The 22,326-nt window shown below is 44.6% G+C and overlaps 1 protein-coding gene across 2 annotated transcripts in view; it reads left to right on the forward strand.

Annotated features, from left to right (window-relative positions):
- Positions 1 to 22,326, forward strand: part of LOC137751745 (phospholipid-transporting ATPase IB) — a 445,791-nt gene that overhangs the window by 18,608 nt on the left and 404,857 nt on the right. For both annotated transcript variants that reach the window (XM_068526376.1, XM_068526375.1), the window contains exons 2-7: positions 13,057 to 13,156; positions 13,625 to 13,723; positions 14,638 to 14,683; positions 15,727 to 15,767; positions 20,218 to 20,291; positions 22,175 to 22,244. In XM_068526376.1, coding sequence (XP_068382477.1) covers positions 13,057 to 13,156; positions 13,625 to 13,723; positions 14,638 to 14,683; positions 15,727 to 15,767; positions 20,218 to 20,291; positions 22,175 to 22,244 — 430 coding nt within the window. The remainder of the gene's footprint in view (positions 1 to 13,056; positions 13,157 to 13,624; positions 13,724 to 14,637; positions 14,684 to 15,726; positions 15,768 to 20,217; positions 20,292 to 22,174; positions 22,245 to 22,326) is intronic.

Here is a 22,326-nt window from a genome sequence, read left to right on the forward strand (position 1 = left end):
TGACCTCAGGATTGCCCGGTGGTTAAGACATTGACAAGAGGTTTGACTTGGTTTTAAGAAGCGATGGGATTTGCTTTTGCAAAGGTTGATGGAGGGCTGAGAGAGAGAGAGAGAGAGAGAGAGAGAGAGAGACCTGGAAGCGAGGATGGAGGCTGGGGTCCCTTGTCTCCCACCCTATTTTTTCTTAACATCTTTATTGGAGTATAATTGCTTCACAATTCTGTGTTAGTTTCTGCTTTATAACAAAGTGAATCAGCTATACATATATCCCCATATCTCCTCCCTCTTGCGTCTCCCTCCCACCCTCCCTATCCCACCCATCTAGGTGGTCACAAAGCACCGAGCTGATCTCCCTGTGCTATGCGGCTGCTTCCCACTAGCTAGCTATTTTACATTTGGTAGTGTATATATGTCCATACCACTCTCTCACTTTGTCCCAGCTTACCCTTCCCCCTCCCCGTGTCCTCAAGTCCATTCTCTACGTCTGTGTCTTTATTCCTGTCCTGCCCCTAGGTTCTTCAGAACTTTTTTTTTTTTTTTTTTTTTTAAGATTCCATATATATGTGTTAGCATACGGTATTTGTTTTTCTCTTTCTGACTTATTTCACTCTGTATGACAGACTCTAGGTCCATCTACCTCACTACAAATAACTCAATTTCGTTTCTTTTTATGGCTGAGTAATATTCCATTGTATGTATGTGCCATATCTTTATCCATTCATCTGTCGGTGGACACTTAGGTTGCTTCCATGTCCTGGCTATTGTAAATAGAGCTGCAATGAACATTGTGGTACATGCCTCTTTTTGAATTATGATTTTCTCAGGGTATATGCCCAGTGGTGGGATTGCTGTGTCATATGGTAATTCTATTTTTAGTTTTTTAAGGAACCTCCACACTGTTCTCCATAGTGGCTGTATCAACTTACATTCCCACCAACAGTGCAAGAGGGTTCCCTTTCCTCCACACCCTCTCCAGCATTTATTGTTTGTAGATTTTTTGATGATGGCCCTTGTGACCTGTGTGAGGTGATACCTCATTGTAGTTTTGATTTGCATTTCTCTAATGATTAGTGATGTTGAGCATCCTTTCATGTGTTTGCTGGCAATCTGTATATCTTCTTTAGAGAAATGTCTATTTAGGTCTTCTGCCCATTTTTGGATTAGGTTGTTTGTTTTTTTTTGATATTGAGCTGCCTGAGCTGCTTGTATATTTTGGAGATTAATCCTTTGTCAGTTGCTTCGTTTGCAAATATTTTCTCCCATTCTGAGGGTTGTCTTTTCATCTTGTTTATGGTTTCCTTTGCTGTGCAAAAGCTTTTAAGTTTCATTAGGCCCCATTTGTTTATTTTTGGTTTTATTTCCATTTCTCTAGGAGGTGGGTCAGAAAGGATCTTGCTGTGATTTGTGTCACAGAGTGTTCTGCCTATGTTTTCCTCTAAGAGTTTTATAGTGTCTGGCTTTACTTTTAGGTCTGTAATCCATTTTGAGTTTATTTTTGTGTATGATGTTAGGGAGTGCTCTAATTTCATTCTTTTACATATAGCTGTCCGGTTTTCCCAGCACCATTTATTGAAGAGGCTGTCTTTTCTCCATTGTATATCCTTGCCTTCTTTATCAAAGGTAAGGTGGCCATATGTGCGTCCCACTGTGTTTTTATTTCTTGCCATCACTTTCCTGCTTCCTGTAGCCATGTTCTAACACAGTTTCATGTTGTGCGGACCTTGATCTGAGCTCACAGCTCAAGCTTCCTGGTTGGCGCGTTTTGTTCCCCGACCCGGCCCCACCCCGGATTTGAACCCTTTGAACGTGGGGTGAATTGAAGCTTCTGTTGGAGAACGACTGAGGACCGTGGTCTGGCTCAGGCTGGATGGGGCAGTGAGGTCTACCTGGCAGAAACACTGCGGTGACGACCGGCCAGCAGAGGGCGCTGTGCTGCTGGTCTGAGGTGTGCTCTGGGCTCTCCACCTGCAAGGCAAGCGCAGGGGGTTAAGGGAATACTTATTTGATGTGGCCAACCTAGAGCTCACCGGTCAGAGGAGAGAGAATTGCTTTCCCTGCTCCCCTTCCCCTACCCCTCACCCCTGCCCACACTCATACTCACACACGCAGTTGAAATGATTGTGCGCTGGGTAGACGTGAATAGAGAAAAGCTTGCAGAGAAGGTGACCCCTTGGGCTGTTGGCTCAGAAGAGAAGGATGTGGTTTGATGAGCAGAAGAAAGATGTTCTAGGAATTTAGCAGAGGATGAAAGGAAGCAAGAGAACTGAATAAGAGCTAAATATGCTACATAATAAAGTGACGTCCATTTAAGGGGGAGGAACTTTACTCTCATTTCTCCCGTGGGCTGAGTTACAGGGTGAAGACTCCCATCCTGAAAGCCAGACTGCTCTCAAAGCAACGAGCGCGTAAACGCTTTGTACTCTGGGTGCCAGGCTGACGTTTGCTTCTCGTTAGACTCATGGAGGGCAGGTTAAAATCCCCTTCCTTTTATCCGTGACCCGGGGCCCAGCTGCTGCTGGCAGAAGGAGGTGATCGTAGGGGTTACTATCAGATATGAGTGTAGCTATCTCATTTTGTGGTGGGAAGTAGTGTACGAATAAACTAGGTCTTCAGCCTAATTTCATGTTCTAATAAACAGCTCCTTATGTACAACCATTCTTGAAATTAGCTAAACATCCAAGAACTGATGGCCCCTTGACAGTTACATCTGGTACTATTAATTTTTATTTAAAATATGTATTAAAATAATACATGAAGGTCGTGAAAAGTTCAAATACTGTGGAAGCTTATCATGAAAATCAGTAGCTTCCAGCCCTATCTCTCTCATTCTGGTTCTGTCCCACCAAAGGCAACCACTGCTTTTAATTCTTTCGGTGGTTTCCACTGTATTTCTAAGTTAGGTTTAGAAGAGATCTCTCTGAATTCTCTTATAGGTGAAGATTTAACTTATTTACTTCAGGATGAATTAGTGAAGTAGTATATCATGTTTGTCTCCTTTCTGGTATAACTTATTTTTCCTGTCTCATTTTTCTACTGGAACTTTTTTTTTTTTATGTATCAATTCTTATTTTTTCCATCAGAACACTGTATTTATATTTTGCAACCTCTTGTTATGTTTTATTATTCTTAAAAGTGTTTTTATTTATTTTTCCTTGCAGCTTTACTGAGATATAATTGACGTATAATACTGTTTAAGGTGTACCGTTTTTGATGTCATATTTTACGTCTTTTTGTGCATAATTATTGTGGATATAGATATTACTACTTTTGTTTTTAACCCTCCTAGCTTTATATATGGTTGATTTGCTACCTTTACTGTATATTTGCTTTTACCAATGGTATTTTTTCTTTTGTAACTTTCATAGTTCTAGTTGTGGCCTTTTCCACTCAGAGAAGTTCCTTTTAACGTTTCTTATAAAGTTAGTTTGGTGATGCTGAACTCCTTTAGCTTTTGCTTGTCTGTAAAACTTCTGATTTCTCTCTCAAATCGGAATGAAGCCTTGCTGGGTAGAGTAGTCTTGGTTGTAGGTTTTTCCATTTCATCACTTTAAGTATGTCGTGTCGCCCCCTTCTGGCCTGCAGGGTTTCTGCTTAAAAAGTCAGCTGATAGCCTTGTGGGAGTTCCCTTGTATGTAACTTGTTGCTTTTCCCTTGCTGCTTTTAATATTCTCTCTTTATCTTTAATTTTTGCCTCGTTTTAATTACAGTGTTTCTTGGTGAGGTCCTCTTTGGGTTGATCCTATTTGGGACTCTTTGCTTCCTGGACTTGGATGTCTGTTTTTTTTCTCAGGTTGGGGAAATTTTCAGCTGTTATGTCTTCAGATATGTTCTTTCTCTCTTCTCCTCTGGGACTCCTGTAACGAGAATGTTACTATGCTCGATGTTGTGCTGGAGGTCTCTTAAACTCTTCTCATTTCTTAAAAAGCTCTTTTCTTGGGGCTTTCCTGGTGACGCAGTGGATAAGAATCTGCCTGCCAATGCAGGGGACATGGGTTCGAGCCCTGGTCCGGGAAGATCCCACATGCTGCGGAGCAACTAAACGCATGCGCCACAACTACTGAACCTGCGCTCTAGAGCCCGTGAGCCACAACTACTGAAGCCCGCGAGCCACAACTACTGAAGCGCGCATGCCACAACTACAGGAGCCCACGCACCTAGACCCTGTGCTCCACAACAAGAGAAGCCACCACAGTGAGAAGCCTGTGTACCGCAATGAAGAGTAGCCCCAGCTCACTGCAACTAGAGAAAGCCCACACGCAGCAACGAAGACCCAATGCAGCCAAAAAATAAATCAATAAGATGAAAATTTAAAAAAAAAAATTAAAAAAACAAAACTCTTTTCTCTTTTTTCTCTTCAGCTTAAGTGCTTTCCACTGCTCTGTCTTCCGGTTCACAGTTCCATTCCTCTGTATCATCTAATCTTTTGACTCCTTCTAGTGTAGTTTTCATTTCAGTTATTGTATTCTTCATCTCTGGTTCTTTTTTATATTTTCTCTTTGTTAAAAACTTCTAACTTCACACTCTGTTCATCCATTCTTCTGAGTTCTTTGAGCATCTTTATGGTCATTACCTTGAACTCTTTCTCAGGGAGATTGCTTATCTCCACTTCCCTTAGTTCTTCTTCTATCTTGTTCCTTTGTTGGGGACGTATTCCTCTGTCACCTCATTTTGCCTCATTCTCTGCTTTTAGTCCTATGTATTAGGTAGGTTGGTTATGTTTCCTGATCTTGGGGAAGTGGCCTTAGGTGGGAGACGTCCTGTGGGTGCCAGCAGGACACTCCCCTCTGGTCACCAGAGCTGTGTGCTCTAGGGGTACCCTTTATGTGGGCTGCATGGGCCCTTCTGCTGTGGCGGTGCTGACTACTGTAGGTGTGCTGGTGGGCGCAGCTGGCCCCTCTTCTGGTTGGTTGCCAGGCCGTGCCGTGTGGAGGCTGCTCGTGGCTGATGGGCGGGGCTGGGTCCTGGGCCCTCTGGTGGGCGGGGCAGGGCAGGTCCTGGCACTAACAAGCTAGAGGAGGTGTTTCACAGTAGTGCTCACCAGCCCCAGTGTCCTCGTGGTGGGATGAGCCCCCAAACTGGCTGCTCTGAGTGTCCTTGTCCCCAGGTACCTCCTTCCTCTCCAGGAGGCTCTCCAAGGTCAGTCCTATCTAATAGGTGACTGTGATGGTTAATTTATGTGTCAACTTGATGGATATTCGGTCAAACATTATTCTGGTGTTTCTGTGAGGGTGATTTTGAATGTGGTTGACATTCGATTCATGGACCGAGTAAAGCAGATTTCCCTCCCCAGTGTGGGTGGGTCTCGTCCAATCAGGTAAGGGCCTGAATAGAACAAAAGGCTGAGTGAGAGGGAACTGTTCCTTCCTCACAGGCTTCGTGCTGGGACGTCGCCTTTTTCCTGCCTCTGAGCTAGAACTACACTGTCGGCCCTCCAGGGTCTGCAGCTTGCTGAGTGCAGATCTTGGGACTTGTGTGAGCCCATACATATACATATATATCCTGTTGGTTCTGGTTCTCTGGGGAACCCCAACGAATGCAGTGACCCTCTACTCTCTTGAAAATGGGCTGACCTGTCTTCTCTGGTAGGTCAGGCTGCCTGCCTCACAGCCCAGGGCCCTTCCTCAGGTCCCAGGCCCCTCTGCATGCCCCTCTTTTGCTATGGCTCATTGTCAGAAGGCATCTTAGAGCCAAGGAGACGTCCTTCTTGCCAAAAGCAGAAAGGAGTCTATTTTGGGTGGGGGCGGGGGTGGGAGAAACTCCTTAGCTGATAATTCCGCTCCTAGATTTTAAAAACGTGGCGGTATATTTTTACACCGTTTTCTACTATTTTAATGGTGCCTGAGTAGGCAGAAGTGATAAATGTGTGGGTCCATTTTACAATTGGGGGTCGGAAGCTAGGTGCCCTTGAGATTGGCCTTTACTGCTGTCGAATACCATACATAAAGACTTAGACCCCTCACGTCTCTGTGTTAAATTTCCGACAGGCACCTCCATGGGTGTGCTCACTTCTGGGAACTCCAGCTCCATCCTTAGCTTATCCGGCATGCAGGAAAGTGCACAGAACCCAACAGGAAATTTGTAATTAAAATTAAAGATTTGGATGAAGGTTGGCAGTCATGTGAGAAATAGACAAAAATAAAATGATGAAGGAGAGACAGACTTGCTTTACATCCAGCCCTGAGTGAGGTTTGTGTGTGTTCCACACCAGTGAGCCCTGCGCCCTGACTCCACCTCTGCTGGTCTCCCATGTAGTTGTCACTCATGGTTGGAGCTCCTGGGTTCTGCCTGCTTGGGAGTGACCTGTTGGACAGTCACGGTGACCTCCCTTTGCGACCAGCAGCGACACTGCCTCTGTGACTGAGGGCAGAGACCTGCAGGATGGATTTGAGCGCTTCTGCTTCCATAACTTATTTTCAGAGTCCTATCACACCTTCTTTGACTTCTAGGGCAGCCTTAATCCTTCCCTTTTTAAAAAAAAAAAAAATAAATTTATTTATTTATATTTTTGGCTGTGTTGGGTCTTCGTTTCTGTGCGAGGGCTTTCTCTAGTTGCGGCAAGCGGGGGCCACTCTTCATCGCGGTGCGCGGGCCTCTCACTATCGCGGCCTCTCTTGTTGCGGAGCACAGGCTCCAGGCGCACAGGCTCAGTAGTTGTGGCTCACGGGCTCTAGAGCGCAGGCTCAGTAATTGTGGCTCACGGGCCCAGCTGCTCCGCGGCATGTGGGATCCTCCCAGACCAGGGCTTGAACCCGTGTCCCCTGCATTGGCAGGCAGATTCTCAACCACTGCGCCACCAGGGAAGCCCCAGTCCTTCCCTTTTGATAGGGCTTGTTTCTCTGGGTTTGGAGAGAATATATTGAATTCTCAGTGAAGGGCCAAGGGTGTTGTAATTCAATAGACTGATCCGTAGTGCTTTTCTTTTGTGGCAGTGGTGGGATTGGGCCTGAACTGTGTGACTCCTTCTGTACTTGTCTGCCTTTAGGCCAGATAGTTTCATAAGAGGTATTTGCTGTTTCTTTGTACTGAAGATGGGAAATCTCATGGAAAGGGATCCTTTGAGATTTGCCATGTAAAATTGAGTCAGATCTCCTTTTCTTCTGATTTTATAGCATAAAGTTCACAAGTTTTCTCATAAAGCAAACGAATCAAACCTACTCTTCCATGGTGCCATGTTTAAAGATGTTAGCCACAGGCATATCTAATGTCTGGCCTTCGGAACTGTTTGCCTAGGAGTTTTCTTCACTGAAAGATTTGCCTGGCAGCAAGCTCCGTGCTCAAAATGTTGCCTTCTCTCTGTTATCTTCTTTTCAGCCCACGTTTCTATGTGAAATAAATTGCCTTGTGTCCAAAGCTATTCACTGAATAATGTACTGAGTAAAAAAACCAAATTAGAAATGTGATAGGAACAGGACTCTCATGCTGTTTAATGGGAATTATAGGGGTGTCTAATTTATGAACTTACGTTCAAAGGTATATTTATAAGCTGATTGATTAGGGCTCAACCCATTTTTCTCATTGGATGTGTATTGCAAAGAATAGGCTGATTTTTCAGCCCGCACGATCTATAATAAAGTGCTGTAAGTAATTATAGCACTATCAGTACTGGTCCGGGTCCAGTGACTGCATTCTGGGAACAGGTTATGAGGCCAGGCAGTATCTAGCACATCTTTTCCAGTTGTAGACAAAGAAACTGGAAAAGTGTTGAAAATAAACACATCCACGTTTGGAAATGAGCTTATTAATCTGTTCTTTGTAACTGGTGAAATTTCAGTAGTTCAGTAAAATGAAGTAAAACTTTCTAGGGAGGTGGTCCTATCTTGACATGGACAGGCCGTGGTGATCAGCAGGGATTTTTGCGTTCAAGATTTCCAGAAGATAATTTGGGAGGGGTGACTGACAATGCATCAGGAGTCCACGGCAGGGGAGGGGACCTGTCCGCGGCAGGCTGTCTGTCGGCACGTCCTCCTGGGCGAGTCCCAGGTGTGCGGTGAGACCCGTTGTCAACGGGAGTGGCGGGGGGGTCCCCTGGGGGCTTTGTATATACTGGTCTCCTGGCTCTTGGTTTTTCTTAGTGGTTAGTGTATAATGTACTCTTAAGGGATAAATGAATTAAGCCGTTTATGAGGACACGAATGGCCGTCTTAGGCCGTGTCTTCTACCTTCAATAATCCAGAACTCCTTGCTGAGTGAACATGTGAGAGCAGAAAGGTGGAAGGTCTCCTGCAGGGAGCTGGGAGAGGGGAGGGTTCCCAGAACAGGGTCATGGAGCCACTGGTCAGCTCACAGAGTCAACTTCTGTGAAGGGGTTTAAAGGGGCCCCCCAGTCTTCCAGTAAACACTGAATGCTTAGGCTACCTTGAACACGTACGAGAAATGTATTTGTCCCTGTGAGGCCAGAGAAGGAAAACAAACACCCCAGTGTGGATTACTGTTCACATCCGGAAGGTGAGTGTTAAGCTAGTTTGGTTCCTGGGTTTCCGGGGGCTTGTGATCCAGAGAAGTTACTCTCTGAGCAGCTACTGCATTGTTAGATTTTGCCTTTGGGGAACAGCCATCAACGTGGATCTTTTCTCCCAGCTGGAAAATTGCACTCAGACGTCATCCTGGGGTTGGTTCCGGGGCTGCCCTCCGGAGGTCAGATCCTGGAAGAGCTTTTGTTGTGACAGGCAGGGAGCCCCTGACCCACGTGTCTCCAGGCCCTATTTTCTGATGCTTGTTTCCCGTACTCGCCAGATCCTAAGAGATTCCACGAGGAACGTGTCCACCACACACGTAGCCAGGTTCCTTCCTTGCTGGGTCAGGTCCCCCGGAGAGAGGTTTGCAGGTTGGTATTGTCGTCAGACCTTGTCTTATCCTCGGAATCCTGCAGAGGTTTCCTGTCTCCTGAAGACAGAAAGGCCAGTGTGGGCATGAGCTGCAGGGCCTGAGTCACCCCATCGCTCCGCCCCCGGTCCCCTCCCTGCGCCTCCAGCAGGAGGGACAGCGGCTGCCCTCCCGCTCAGCGTTTTCGTGCGTGCTGTTCCCTCTCTCTGCAGAGCTCTTTCCTGTGTATCCACGTGGCTGGTTCCTGCTTCGTCACCTCTTAGGCCTTTGCTCACAGGTCACCTTCTAAGTGACACATTCCCTGATCACTGTTGAAAATAACTTCTTCCCCTGCTCCCGCTCCCCCCTCACCCCCCAGTGTCCCCTTCTGTGTCCTCCATCCCTGGTCTGTTTTCCTCCACAGTATTCTTCACTGTCTATCTATCCTGCCACATATTTTATTTGGTTTTAAAGGGTCATTCTGTCTTTAGAATGTAATTCCCTTGAGATAATGCATTTGTGACCCTTTGATTCCCCGCAGTTCCGGGCATGGTGCCTGGTACATAGATAAGACTCAGTAAATACCTGTGGAAGGATGGATGGATGAATGGATTTTTGACAAGCCCCTGGTCATTCTTCATGTCACCCAATTTCGGGAAACAGTGATCTAACAGATATTTAGAGGGAAGCTGGGTGAACCACGGGAAACAGTTCTGTTTTCTCCTGGTCATTTCTCCCCTTGCCCCAGGCCCTACAGACTCACTAAATGCCTGAGATTTGCTTGCAGCCAATGCCTGGCCAGGCCATCAGGGAGGCTGACACATGCAGTTTGAGGGGGAATCTTCTGGGGCAACGTATTCAGCTGGTGAACAAACTTCTGCTGGGAAGCTCTTCATTCACCCCTTTCATCCTATAAATTTTCTTTCCCCTGGGAAGTGATGGTAAATGCCTCCCATCCAGTTACATTTTATACTGTTCAGCTGGATTGAACTCAAATGGGTGACTTGAACACATCTACCTCCTCAGGGGTAGCTGCCACTCAAAGTGTGGTCCTCAGACCAGCAGCATTGGTCTCACCTGGGAACTCCTTAGAAATGCAGAATCTCAGACCCATTCCAGACCCACTGAATCGGGATATGCATGCAATGGTTAATCTTATGTGTCAATTTGGCTGGGCCAGGGCGCCTGGATATTTGGTCAAACATTACCCTAGGTGTTTCTCTTAAGGTGCCTTTTGGATGAGATTAACATTTATCAATAAATTGGTGGGCTTTGAGTAAAGCACATAGCCCACCATAATGTGGGTGGGCCTCATCCATCAGGTGAAGGCCTTAATGAACAAAGACTGACCTCCCTGAGGAAGAAGGAATTCTGCTAGCAGATGGTCTATAGACTTAAATGGCAACATCAGATCTTCCCTTGGGTCTTCAGTTCTCCAAACCTGTCCTTTGGGTTTTTTATGGAGTCTTCATTACAAACACGTGATTGATAGAATCATTGGCTGTTGGTGATTGAAATCTCCAGCCCCTCTTTTCTCTTAGGAGGGGGTGGGACTGAAAGTTTCAACCCTCCAATCATGTGGTTGGTTCCCCTGGCATCCAGCCCCCATCCTTAGGTTACCTAGGGGCTTTCCATGAGTCACCTCATTGACATAACAAAAGATACCTTTATTGCTCTCAACACAACAGAGATCCCAAGGGTTTTAGGAGCTCTGTGCCAGTAACCAAATAGAAGACCAAATATATGTTTCTTGTGATAGATCACAGTATCACAGCGCCTTCAGAAGAAGGCTAGAGATAATTCTGTCTTAAGGATGACTCTTAATCATTGTGTATTGCAAAACACCAGGCTGTGATACCAGATCTTCCCTGCAGCAGTGGCCACAAATGGTACATGGAGCTGTCGATCCCATCCCATTCCTTCCCCACCCCCCATCATATGGCCTCAGGCTGCTGTGTGTTTTGAGTTGTCAGGGTTTTTTTAAATAAATTTATTTATTTTATTTATTTATTTTTGGCTGCTTTGGTTCTTTGTTGCTGTGCGCGGTTTTCTCTAGTTGTGGCGAGGTGGGGGGCTACTCTTCGTTGCGGTGCACGGGCTTCTCATTGCCATGGCTTCTATTGTTGCGGAGCACAGGCTCTAGGCACGTGGGCTTCAGTAGTTGTGGCACGCAGGCTCAGTAGTTATGGCGCACGGGCTTAGTTGCTCCACGGCATGTGGGATCTTCCTGGGCCAGGGCTCGAACCCGTGTCCCCTGCACTGGCAGGCGGATTCTTAACCACTGCGCCGCCAGGGAGGCCCGAGTTGTCAGTTTTGGCATTTCATTCTGTCATTCCAGGTTTGGTCACCGTCAGTTCTTATAGAAGTACGTGTGCCTCAGGGGCTCTGTCTTCTGAGCTCTTGGCTCTTCTATTTGGTGCTTCTAATTAATGTGTATTTTAAACCCCAAAAATCTCTCAAGACTGTACTTCAGGTAAGAGGTGGCTTCACTCTTAGGTGAGCTAAGACTTGGCAGGTACCTTTATGGATGAGCCTTTGAGCAGCTAAAGGAGGTGTGGTTCGTTTTATCCCTCAGGTCCCCAGTTTATGCCTTTCCATTATTTCACTGTTCGTTGATTATCTGCTATGTGCTAGGAACATACGAAGTTGAAGTCGTTTAAAAAAAAAAAAAATTCAGGGCTTCCCTGGTGGCGCAGTGGTTGAGAGTCTGCCTGCCAGTGCAGGGCACATGGGTTCGAGCCCTGGTCTGGGAAGATCCCACATGCCGCGGAGCGACTAGGCCCGTGAGCCACAACTGCTGAGCCTGCGCGTCTGGAGCCTGTGCTCCGCAACAAGAGAGGCCGCGATAGTGAGAGGTCCGCGCACCGCGATGAAGAGTGGCCCCCGCTTGCCGCAACTACAGAAAGCCCTCGCACAGAAACGAAGACCCAACACAGCCATAAAAAATAAATAAATAAATAAATAAATGAAAATAAATAAATTAAAAAAAAAATTCAGCTGAGTACATTTTAGAGATCTTATTGGCTTTACTCAGTGATTCGTGAGTCGGGCAGCATCCCATCGAGCAGGTAAAGTAGCTCTGAGGAGTTGTACAAAGTGGAAGACTTTTATAGGCAAAAAGCAGTGGGACAAGGAAGTTACTAGCCAAGAGTCAATTGTTTGGGGCAAAGTCACATTCCTTTGGGGTGTATCAGGCCGATAACCTACCTAGTGCTGACCAGGTGATTCCAGACTGACTGGTTAAGATTAGATTCCTGGAACAGGCTGAAGCTGCAATTAGGTCAGGCATTGAGTCTCGGTTTGATGATGTGGGCTGAGCACAAGTGACTCCGTTTTGGGTCTGTTATTTCTGTTTTTAACAAAGTAAACATTCGTACTGTTCCCAGAATCTATTCTGGGGGTACATAAATATAATACAGAGCAAAGCAGAGACTATGTTATGGAGGTGTAAACACCACCCTGTGGCTTGGAGGAAGAAGAGCCTTTGCGAATTGGACCAAACTTCATGGGAGGGCAAGATGGGAAGGAGCGTTTAGTCCTGGAGACACGGTGCGGAAGGAGAGGATGCCTCACGCGGAAGTGGAGTGTGAGTGAAGGTGGCTGAATGAAGGATGTGTGGAAGGGGGGTTCATTCAGGTGTGGTTGAACATAAAACCGCGTGCCTGTGTTGCGTATCCAGAGGGACACATTGAACTGTCAATCACACGCCCGTTACCAGAGGGCATGCTTGATAGAGTTGACGTTCTACGTTGAATCAGCGGCTTTGTGATAAGAATTGTAGTGCATCACCAATCCTGGGGTAACAATTCTACCTTGATTTGTGTGAGTTACTAGGTAGATGCTTCACCTCTCTCTGTGTTCATATATTACTGCTTTGGGAACATGTGCCTCTTTTTGTTTTGTGATCTTTGATACGTATCTTTATCTTTACAAACATCGTTTATATGCTTAGTGTGTTCATAGCACAAGGCTCCTAGAAGGTGGGTACATTTCCCTGGTTACACCATGTGACACTAAATGAACACGTATGTATCAAAGTTTGAAAACAAAGGTCACATTAGAATATTTTCTTAGGAAAGGTGTCTTTTTACAAGGCGAAGCTTTGTAGGTGAGGGCCAGCACAGCAATGTTCTTGTCCTGAGTTTTGAAATATTTTGTTTTTACAATCACATGTGTAATTTTGGAACCTTTGTTTTCCTGTTTTTTAGAATTTACATCCATAACTGATAGCAGTGTTTTCCTTTGTCCTCACAGTACGGCCAAGTACAGCGTGTTGACGTTTCTACCTCGATTCTTGTACGAGCAGATCAGGAGAGCTGCCAATGCCTTCTTCCTCTTCATTGCCTTATTACAGGTGATATTTTTTAAAAGTTACTTAAAATTCATAACCTTAATTGTATGCAAAATAAGATCTTGCTAAAAGGTCACTTAACCGAGAAAGGGTCATCAGACTTGAATGAAGTGTGCCCCCTTCATCCAATTACTGTTTGCTTGAACAAATGGGATCTTTGCATAAAGGGAGACTTCTTTAGGTGTATCCTTCTTTGCTTAAGGATAATTGCAGTTACAAAAAGAGGCATTGAAACAAGACTGTGGGATCCTACTTCTAACCCTTTTTTCTGATCCAAACACAAAACGACATTGGGTAGAATTTTAAAAATACGTAACGGACTTATCTAGTTCTTAAAATAAGGTAATCACTTTGTAACAGAAATGAATGCAACAGAACTGCAGAGGAGTGAGGGGTGTGTGCCATATTTTCTTTTTCTTGGAGAGGGTTTTAATTTGCCAACTTTCTGCTTTTGGTCTCTTTATCTTACAGCAAATTCCAGATGTTTCTCCAACAGGAAGATATACCACCCTGGTGCCATTGATCATTATTTTAACAATCGCAGGCATCAAAGAGATTGTAGAAGATTTTGTAAGTTTTTGCTTTCAGATTAAAAAAAAACATTTATTGACTGTAACTTACAACTTATTTGCTGCTTTGGATTTTTTAAGACAGAAAAATTGGTCTATAGGCTAACTAGGCTGTCAAGTTTCATGATGGTATTTTTGGGGACAGAATGTGTACACACAGTGTCTGAACTCTACAGTGAAACAGAAGTAGTTCAGTCTGTATTTCCTGACGTTAGGTTTATGGACCCGCTTTGATTTTTATTGCTGATGTTCCTTACATCCTTCTTGAGAGCGTGCTAGTCTGGGTAGCAAATGGAGGACTGAATTGCTGTCTAGTGTAGCAGCATTGAGGTTACTTTACAAGAATCTCCTCCTGCCTTATACTTGCTTCAGTGCATCTCCAAATTCCTTGGCTACAGCCATATTCATGCTCTTTCCTGTTTTCTCTCTGTCCTCTTTTCAGGCTCTTGCTTCTCCCCTTCCTTTCTGTCTGTCTCCCTCTCTCTCTCACACATGCATGCACATTTTTCTGGGAATAGGTAAATGAATAAATGCAGTACAAATCAAAGCAAAGGTACTTTGCCCCCAAAGTTCTTTATCAGTAAAATGAGTTCAGTTGTTTGTTGTTAGTTTATCTTACAGAATAATTCTTTTAGTTCGATCTAAAACAATCAAGGAGTAGAAAGTTTTATACTTCAAAGTGTTTTTTCCTTGCTGTAACCAAAATATAAGCATTTAAACTGCATCTACATTTACGGTGTTAGTCTCCGAATTTAGCGAGTGACGCTGGATCACGACCGTTGAACTGAATTTTAGGACATTAGTGTAGCTGCCAGTTGATTTCCTTGTCTTGTTTTTGCTGGATCTTACTGTTTGCTGTTTCAGTTATTCATCTGGAACTTTTGAAACTAACACCTTTTTTTCTTTCTGTAACAGAAGCGACATAAGGCAGACAATGCAGTTAACAAAAAGAAAACGATAGGTAAGACCCCAGGCTGACTCATTTTTTCCACTAGAAAACTTAAGAACAAGACTTGCAGTTAAGGAATTTTAAATAAGTAATTAATGGTGTTGAGATAAATTGAGGGAAAGCTGGGACTTCCCTGGTGGCTCAGTGCTTAAGAACCCGCCTGCCAATGCAGGGGACACGGGTTTGAGCCCTGGTCCGGGAAGATCCCACATGCTGCGGAGCAACTAAGCCCGTGCGCCACAACTACTGAGCCTGCGCTCTAGAGCCCGCGAGCCACAACTGCTGAGCCCACGTGCCACGACTACTGAAGTCCGTGCACCTAGAGCCCATGCTCCGCAACAAGAGAGGCCACTGCAATGAGAAGCCCGTGCACCGCAACGAAGAGAAGCCCCCGCTTGCCGCAACTACAGAAAGCCCGCGCGCAGCAACAAAGACCCAATGCAGCCAAAAATAAACAAACAAGTAAATAAATAATTGAGGGAAATCTATAAAATACTTTAAAAATAGCAAAATGACAAACATATCCAACAAAAGGTGAGTCCTGGTAATGAAGATCTGAACAGCATTTGTGTATTTTAGAGTTTTAGAAAAGGTTTTAATTTTCAGGAGCTAGACATATTTTATGTCCATAAAAGTCAAAGCATTCATAGCCTTGGTTTATAATTGACCCCTACCTCTATCTACTTATTGTTGCATTTCTAGAATGGTAGCTCTGTGTTAATGCAGGGGTGGGGGGGTATGTTTGAGTGTGTGTGTTTTGGTGAATCTTGTAAATGCAAGGTGATTATTTTCTTCATATGGGCTAAATATGAATAGATGTAACTTATTTGCAAACATGAATATTTATGTGCATGCATTCCTCTATATATGGTACGTAAGTGCATAGTTGGGGCTCCGTTTTGGGGAGTGATGATGTTATACGTTTATGTCTAAGGATATGGTATGTTGGAATTAATCAGTGGAATTTTAAAAGGATCCTTTTGGATTTTGGAAAGCTGCTTTTATGTTGATTATCATCAGTATTAACCGATACTTGTTTTGTTTTTCTTTTTCAGTGTTAAGGAATGGTATGTGGCATACCATTATGTGGAAAGAGGTAATAACTAATTTTAAAGACATGCCAGGAAGTACTGGTTTGGAGACCTGTAATTCATTGCTAGTGTTGATTTTGGTATAAAGTTTGTGTTAAGACACAAGCCATGTCCATGTCATGTAAGTGGTGCAGTGTGGTTTTTCCCTGACGCTTTCCTCAAACGGGTGCATGTTTCCTCTGTTGCTGCATCTTCTAGAAGCCGTTCCCTGTGTCAGTTCAGAGCTGGGAAGTTCATTGCCCCTGATGGATATTTCTGAAATTTCAAATCATTTTCTAGTTCCTGAATCCAAGTAAAGAAACATTTTCCCCTGGTCTTCTGTTGTTCTCTTTATCTCAATGCAATCTTTTAAAGATTTTTTTTTTTTTTAACTTGAAATTCTCACTTCTGACATTTTTGGTGGAAAGAGTTTGGGTTTGTGATTAGCCCTAAATATAAGAAGTGGTAGCCTGGGGGCTGGGAACCATTCTGGGTGGGTTCTGAGGCTGAAAGTTGCTGCTTTTAGCTTACCAAGAGCAAGGAGTGTTTGCCTCGCTGGAGTATGGGGTCGGCGGGGTTTGAGAACGGCGTGGTGATTTGGTTGTTACTAGTGATAAATGGAAGATTGAGAAGAAATATCCTGTATTTCTTCATCTGGGTGTTTTCTAGCTACTAAAATTAGCTTTTTCAGTGAGTCTCTGTTGTGGCTGGAACTGAATGGTCACAAGATGCTTTTGGAGGGTGACTCTCATGACGCCAAGATTCAAAGCTGATTAACATGATTTCAGAAGAAAACTACATTTTAAAAGAGTAACATATAATAGTGTCTCTTGCTAAACATTTAATAAAATGTTTTAAAATGCCTCTATGTTTAAAATGCCTCTGTGACCTTGGGAGTCTGCAGGATGCCCGTGATGTGGTAACCGCAGCCTTCATTCTGGCTGTCATTTTCTTTTTACTTTGTTACAGGAGATCCATTAAGCCCCTTGGTAGAGTTTTGTGATAACACCTTAACCTGGGTAGCCATCCAGGAGTCCTGTGTTGTAAATATTAATTGACCTCACTCTCATTGGGAAGTGTGGTGGTTCTTGGTCAAGTGGTTGGAGATTCTTGCCTTCACAGAGGGTAGCAATGCTCTTAGTGTGCTATGGGAATTTGAGAACTCCCACGGCACTTAGGAATGGCCTCTCTCCCTGATGTTCCTGTTGCCACTCCCCTCCCCAGAAAGTCACTCATACTGGCAGGAGTGGAGAATTATTTGAATTTGAGCTGTTGACACTACTTGAAACAGCAGACAATGGAGTCATGATCTCAGAATTCTGGATCTAGGAGTGGATGGATTCAGATCCCTAAAGCTCATTACTGTTTCCTTACACACATTTGGAGAGAAAAAAAAACCAACCCACCAACCAAATACCTGTTATGTTTTGCCACATGCATTTTTATTTCAATTAAAAATGGATTTTGTTTATTTAAATGGAGCTCTTAGTATGTGCCAGAGGCAGTGTTAGGCGTTGGGGATGCAGATAAGAATTAAGCATGGCCCCTGCCTTTCTTTTGCCTTTAAGTTGGATACGAACTTCAAATGTACAGAGGCTCTGAAATTTAATTTTAACACCCTTCCTGATGTTGAGCCGGATTCCTTAGACTTACCCACACACTTTGATAAGCAGATCAAAGCACTGATAGGATGACTTTTAGCAACATTCCTTTGTCCTGATAAAATATTAAACAGTCACCTGCCAGGCCGTTTTTCTGGATTGTAAGATGCAGGGTTTTTTTTGTTTTTGTTTTTTTTTTTTTTTTTTTTTTTTTTTACAATTCTTGATTTCAAAGAGATGAGTAACGTGGGTTAGGATAGAAAACAGCAAGCGTAGTGCCCTTTTGTTACTGAACCAAACTGAAGTCTGCTCGCCCGCCTGCAGTAAAGCCAATCTACTAACACGGGGTCGTGGTGAAGGGAAGTGCAGTCTTTTTTTTTAAAAATTTCTGAAAAGGTATACACATGTGCTTTATTTTATTATTATTTTTTAATAGATCTTTATTGGAGTATAATTGCTTCACAATGGTGTGCTAGTTTCTGCTTTATAACAAAGTGAATCAGCTATACATATACATACATCCCCATATCCCCTCCCTCTTGCGTCTCCCTCCCATCCTCCCTATCCCACCCCTCTAGGTCATTGCAAAGCACCGAGCTGATCTCCCTGTGCTATGCTGCTGCTTCCCACTAGCTATCTATTTTACATTCGGTAGTGTATATATATCGATGCTACTCTCACTTCGCCCCAGCTTCCCCCTCCCAACCCATGTCCTCAAGTCCATTCTCTATGTCTACATCTTTATTCCTGCCCTGCCACGAGGTTTATCAGTACCTTTTTTTTTTTTTTTTAGATTCCATGTATGTGTGTAAGCATACGGTATTTGTTTTTCTCTTTCTGACTTACTTCACTCTGTATGACAGACTCTAGGTCCATCCACCTCACTACAAATAACTCATTTTCATTCCTTTTTATGGCTGAGTAATATTCCATTGGCATTCTTCACAGAATTAGAACAAAACATTTTACAATTCGTATAGAAACACAAAAGACCCTGAAGAGCCAAAGCAATCTTGAGAAAGAAAAATGGAGTTGGAGGAATCAGGCTCCCCAACTTCAAACTACACCACAAAGCTACAGTAATCAAGACAGTATGGTACTGGCACAAAAACAGAAATATAGATCAATGGTACAGGATAGAATGCCCAGAGATAAACCCACACACATATTTATGACATCTAATTTACGGCACCTAATTTACGACAAAGGAGGCAAGAATATACAATGGAGAAAAGACAGCCTCTTCAATAAGTGGTGCTGGGAAGTGCAGTCTTTATTGCAGGTGCCAAGCAAGGAGTCCAGGTGGCTAGTGCTCAAAACACCCGAACTCCCCAAAGGGTTTCAGCAAAGCATCTTTAAAGGCCAGGTGAGGGAGGGGCATCCCAGGGTAGGTGATCAGCTTGTGCACAGTTCCGTGATTGGTTGATGGTAGTAACAGGGTGGTGTCACAGGTTTAACATTATCGTCCTTAGGCGCCAGCATGTCTGGAAGCTATGTGCTCATGGTCATCAAGTAGTTAATTTCTTCCATTTGGTGGGGGTTTTAACATCTGTAAAATGACCCAGGAAGTGTGCATCACATGCTGTTATCCAGGTACTTCAGCCAGGAGCTAAAGCAGAGGATGGGGGGAGAGGTTTGTCCTGGGAAGGCCCCATAGGGTCCTGCTCAGTTAGACTTTGAGTTTTGAAATTATGCACCAGGAATAGCCTTTCTTGTGCTGTCAGAGAACTCCGCCATCCTCACTCTCACACTCATGGTGCCCATTCGGTTACCCTCAAGGCTAACACTTAGCTGTGCCTGCTTCATGCCTGGTGCTGGCATATCCCTCCTTACTCATTGCATCAACCCTGCAAGGTCAGTGGTGGCATTTCCCATTTTATAAGTGAGGACACTGGAGTTCAAGGAGGTGGAAAGCCTGCCAGGCTCTGTGAGTTCATGTGTGTCTGTGAAGCTCGGATCTGAGCCTGGGCCTGCCTGGCTTGAAAGCACATGTTCTCTCCAGCCGGGTGTGTCTGTGAGGTTATTTAAAGGCCCTGTGGACCCTCGGCCGTGGGCTTGTGTCCTGCAGATGAGCACCTGTTTCCTTGGCTTGGGGTCTTCTGTGATTTTTTTCTGGCAATTTCTTGAGGCCACACGAATCTGTTTCATGTGGAGTATTTCCAGGGGAACTTTGAGATGCACTGTTTCTGCATGAATTTAGTATTACCTTTTAATCAGACCACTGGGCTTCCAGCCCGATGGCTTGGTTTTGAGTCCTGGTTCTAACACTCACTGGTTTTGTGACCATGACCCAGTATTTCACTTTGAATCTCAGTTTCCCCAGATGTAAAACAGAAGAAGTTTGCCTGTGTTAACTTAGTTGATCCCCACAATAACCCCATGAAATATGTGCTGATGATCTCGTTGGATAGATGGGAAAAATGAGGCACCAGAGTTTGCATGAGTTGCTCAAGGCTTACGTGCACTAGGGAGGGGTCCCACGGGAGATTTGACCCAGGCGTCCAGGCAGGCTCTCGAGCTGTGCACTTAACCGCTTACCCTGCTGCCCACAGCTGTGGGGATAGATATGCATGTGTCTGTAAGCCAGTGAATAACTGTGAGAAAGTGAAACCTGATGGTTGTTTTGACTCATCTTTTTTCTCCTGCTCCTTTTTTTTCTTCTTCGTTCAACATCATTGCAAAAAGGCAGTATTACCATTTGTCTGTATTGAAATGTTCCTTTTATTCTTGTCGAGGAAAAGAATTTGAGCTTCTCTGCCTTAAACTTCACGGCACACTTATACAGTAATTTTTTTCTCCCGATGTTTAACCAGTTTTATCACCACTTGCGCTTTCCTGTCTCTCATGTTTCTGGGTCCTTGTTCCTGTGTTCTAGGTAGCCGTGGGAGACATCGTGAAGGTCGTCAACGGGCAGTGTCTTCCCGCAGATGTGGTCCTGCTGTCCTCCAGGTCAGGTGGCTCGGGGCATGGTTTTGAAATGGGTGTTGAGAACAATGGAGTGTTATCTAGTGCCTGCAGAAGACTCCAGCTACCTTCCCTGCACCCTCTGGGTCACCACCCTCTCCTCCACCTTTTCTTCCTTTACTCCTTTGCATTTTTTTGCCTTAACCCTGAGTTTTCTTTCTCCCATTCATTTCTTTGTACTTTTTTTCTGAAGTCTTTTTATATTTATTGATTCACTTTCATCTCATGGCTGTTCTGGGCTATTCCTTGTTTGTAGGGATACATTCCAGAGCAGTGGAGTGATTTGTTCGGTAGCATCCAGGTCACAGCGTGTCTGAAACTTCAGGAGCGGCTCTGATGGGTCCTGCCAGCAGCCTTCTCCGCAGAATCCAGTGCCTCCCCTTACAGTGGTTCAGAGACCCACAGGCATTTCTCAGTGTGCACGTGACTTGTAGATGGCCCATATTTTGCCCCCTTTCTGTCTAAGCACCATTGCCATGTTTTTTTAGGTAATTTTGTGCTACGGAGGTTTCATCACCAAGTGGTGTAAACGATAGACAACACAGCCCTTGACTTTTCCTTGGATGATACGTAAAAGTATATATCAAAGAAGGAAAGCCAAAATCAGGATAAGAATAAACTTCTGTTTGAGCGCAAGATTAAATTAGATGATGTCAAGACTAAACCTCCCTGTGCTGACGTGCTGCTGGGCGTCAGATCTCACACCGCATGTGTTTGATTTGAGTGCAGACAGACTCTCTTTTATGGGATTGAATCACTTATTTTGTCAGATTTTAAGGCTTAGCACAAATTTTCTGCTTGAGATAAAAGGTTTAATAAAAGGATCCCAGGCCTGCAGAGGGGGAAAGGCCCCATATACATGGGGCAGGATTCATGTTTGTCCCTATTGATTAGTAACAGAGAAACTCTCCGAAATAGTAAAACGTTGATCACTTGAGATAGTTTGGGTTATGAGTTTTGGGTGTGACCCTCAGAAAGCCAGCTTTGAATAAGGATTGCCTGAGCTGACATCACATTTTCCAGGTTCCTTGGTGTTTGTCCCAAGTGGCCCGCTGAGCACATTACCCCATTTAATCTTCCCAACAGCCCCTTGACAGCCTTACCTGGTACATGAAAAAACAAGGGCTACAGAGAGATCGTTCAACTCGTTGAGGCCACACGGCCAGGAAGGGCAGTGCCAGGAGATTGTAAGTGGCTGGTGGTCATAGAATCTGTTAAACCTTAACTATGCTATCTGGACCTGAACATCGAAAGTAGGAGTTATAGTATCTGCCATGCTTATGTTTAATCATGGCAGATGCTATACTCTGTATCTATTCTTTGAGTTTTCTGTCCTTAAAATCAGTTGTTTTGATTAAAAAGTTGCCTGTTGACACAGTAAAAACTGCAGGGAAGAAAAACCCTGCCAAGCCTATGCCTTGATTTCTCAGTTCCTCTGGCCGTAATCTCCTTCAGAAGGTGTGTGTGCTGGCCTGGCCTGGCCTGGGCGGCTGTTTTGGTCAAGGGCAGGCCAGCCTCTGACTTTCAGGGTCACCTGAGCCCACTGGGCGGTCTTAGCTGGGACCTCTTGTTTCCCATCACAGGCTTGTCCCCTTCCCATTCATCCTCTGTTATTTCTGTCCACTTGGAGTCGGGCGGCTGTTTTGTGGGGCTTGTGCGGGTAGATCATTGGAGAGACAGCTTTGTCTTGGCGCTGTGACCTCCACACACCTGTCTGTCTGTCCTGTCTGTCTCATCAGTCACTGTTCCCGTGGCGGTCAGTTATGACACCACTTTGAAGGGCCGGTCAACAGAGTTTCCATGGTTGAGGCTTTCTGAGCTGTGAATTGGTGGAGGGGACCTTACTCGAATTTTTTTTCTCTCCTTAGTGAACCTCAGGCAATGTGTTATGTTGAAACAGCCAATCTCGATGGGGAGACGAACCTTAAAATACGTCAGGTAAAAAGTCACCTTTTATGACTTGCATTGTTACGGGGCCCAGATGGCAACGGTGCTCCCCTCACGTACCAGTCAGTGCTCT

Source organism: Eschrichtius robustus, chromosome 18 (genome assembly GCF_028021215.1).
Source record: "Eschrichtius robustus isolate mEscRob2 chromosome 18, mEscRob2.pri, whole genome shotgun sequence".
NCBI lineage: Eukaryota > Metazoa > Chordata > Mammalia > Artiodactyla > Eschrichtiidae > Eschrichtius > Eschrichtius robustus.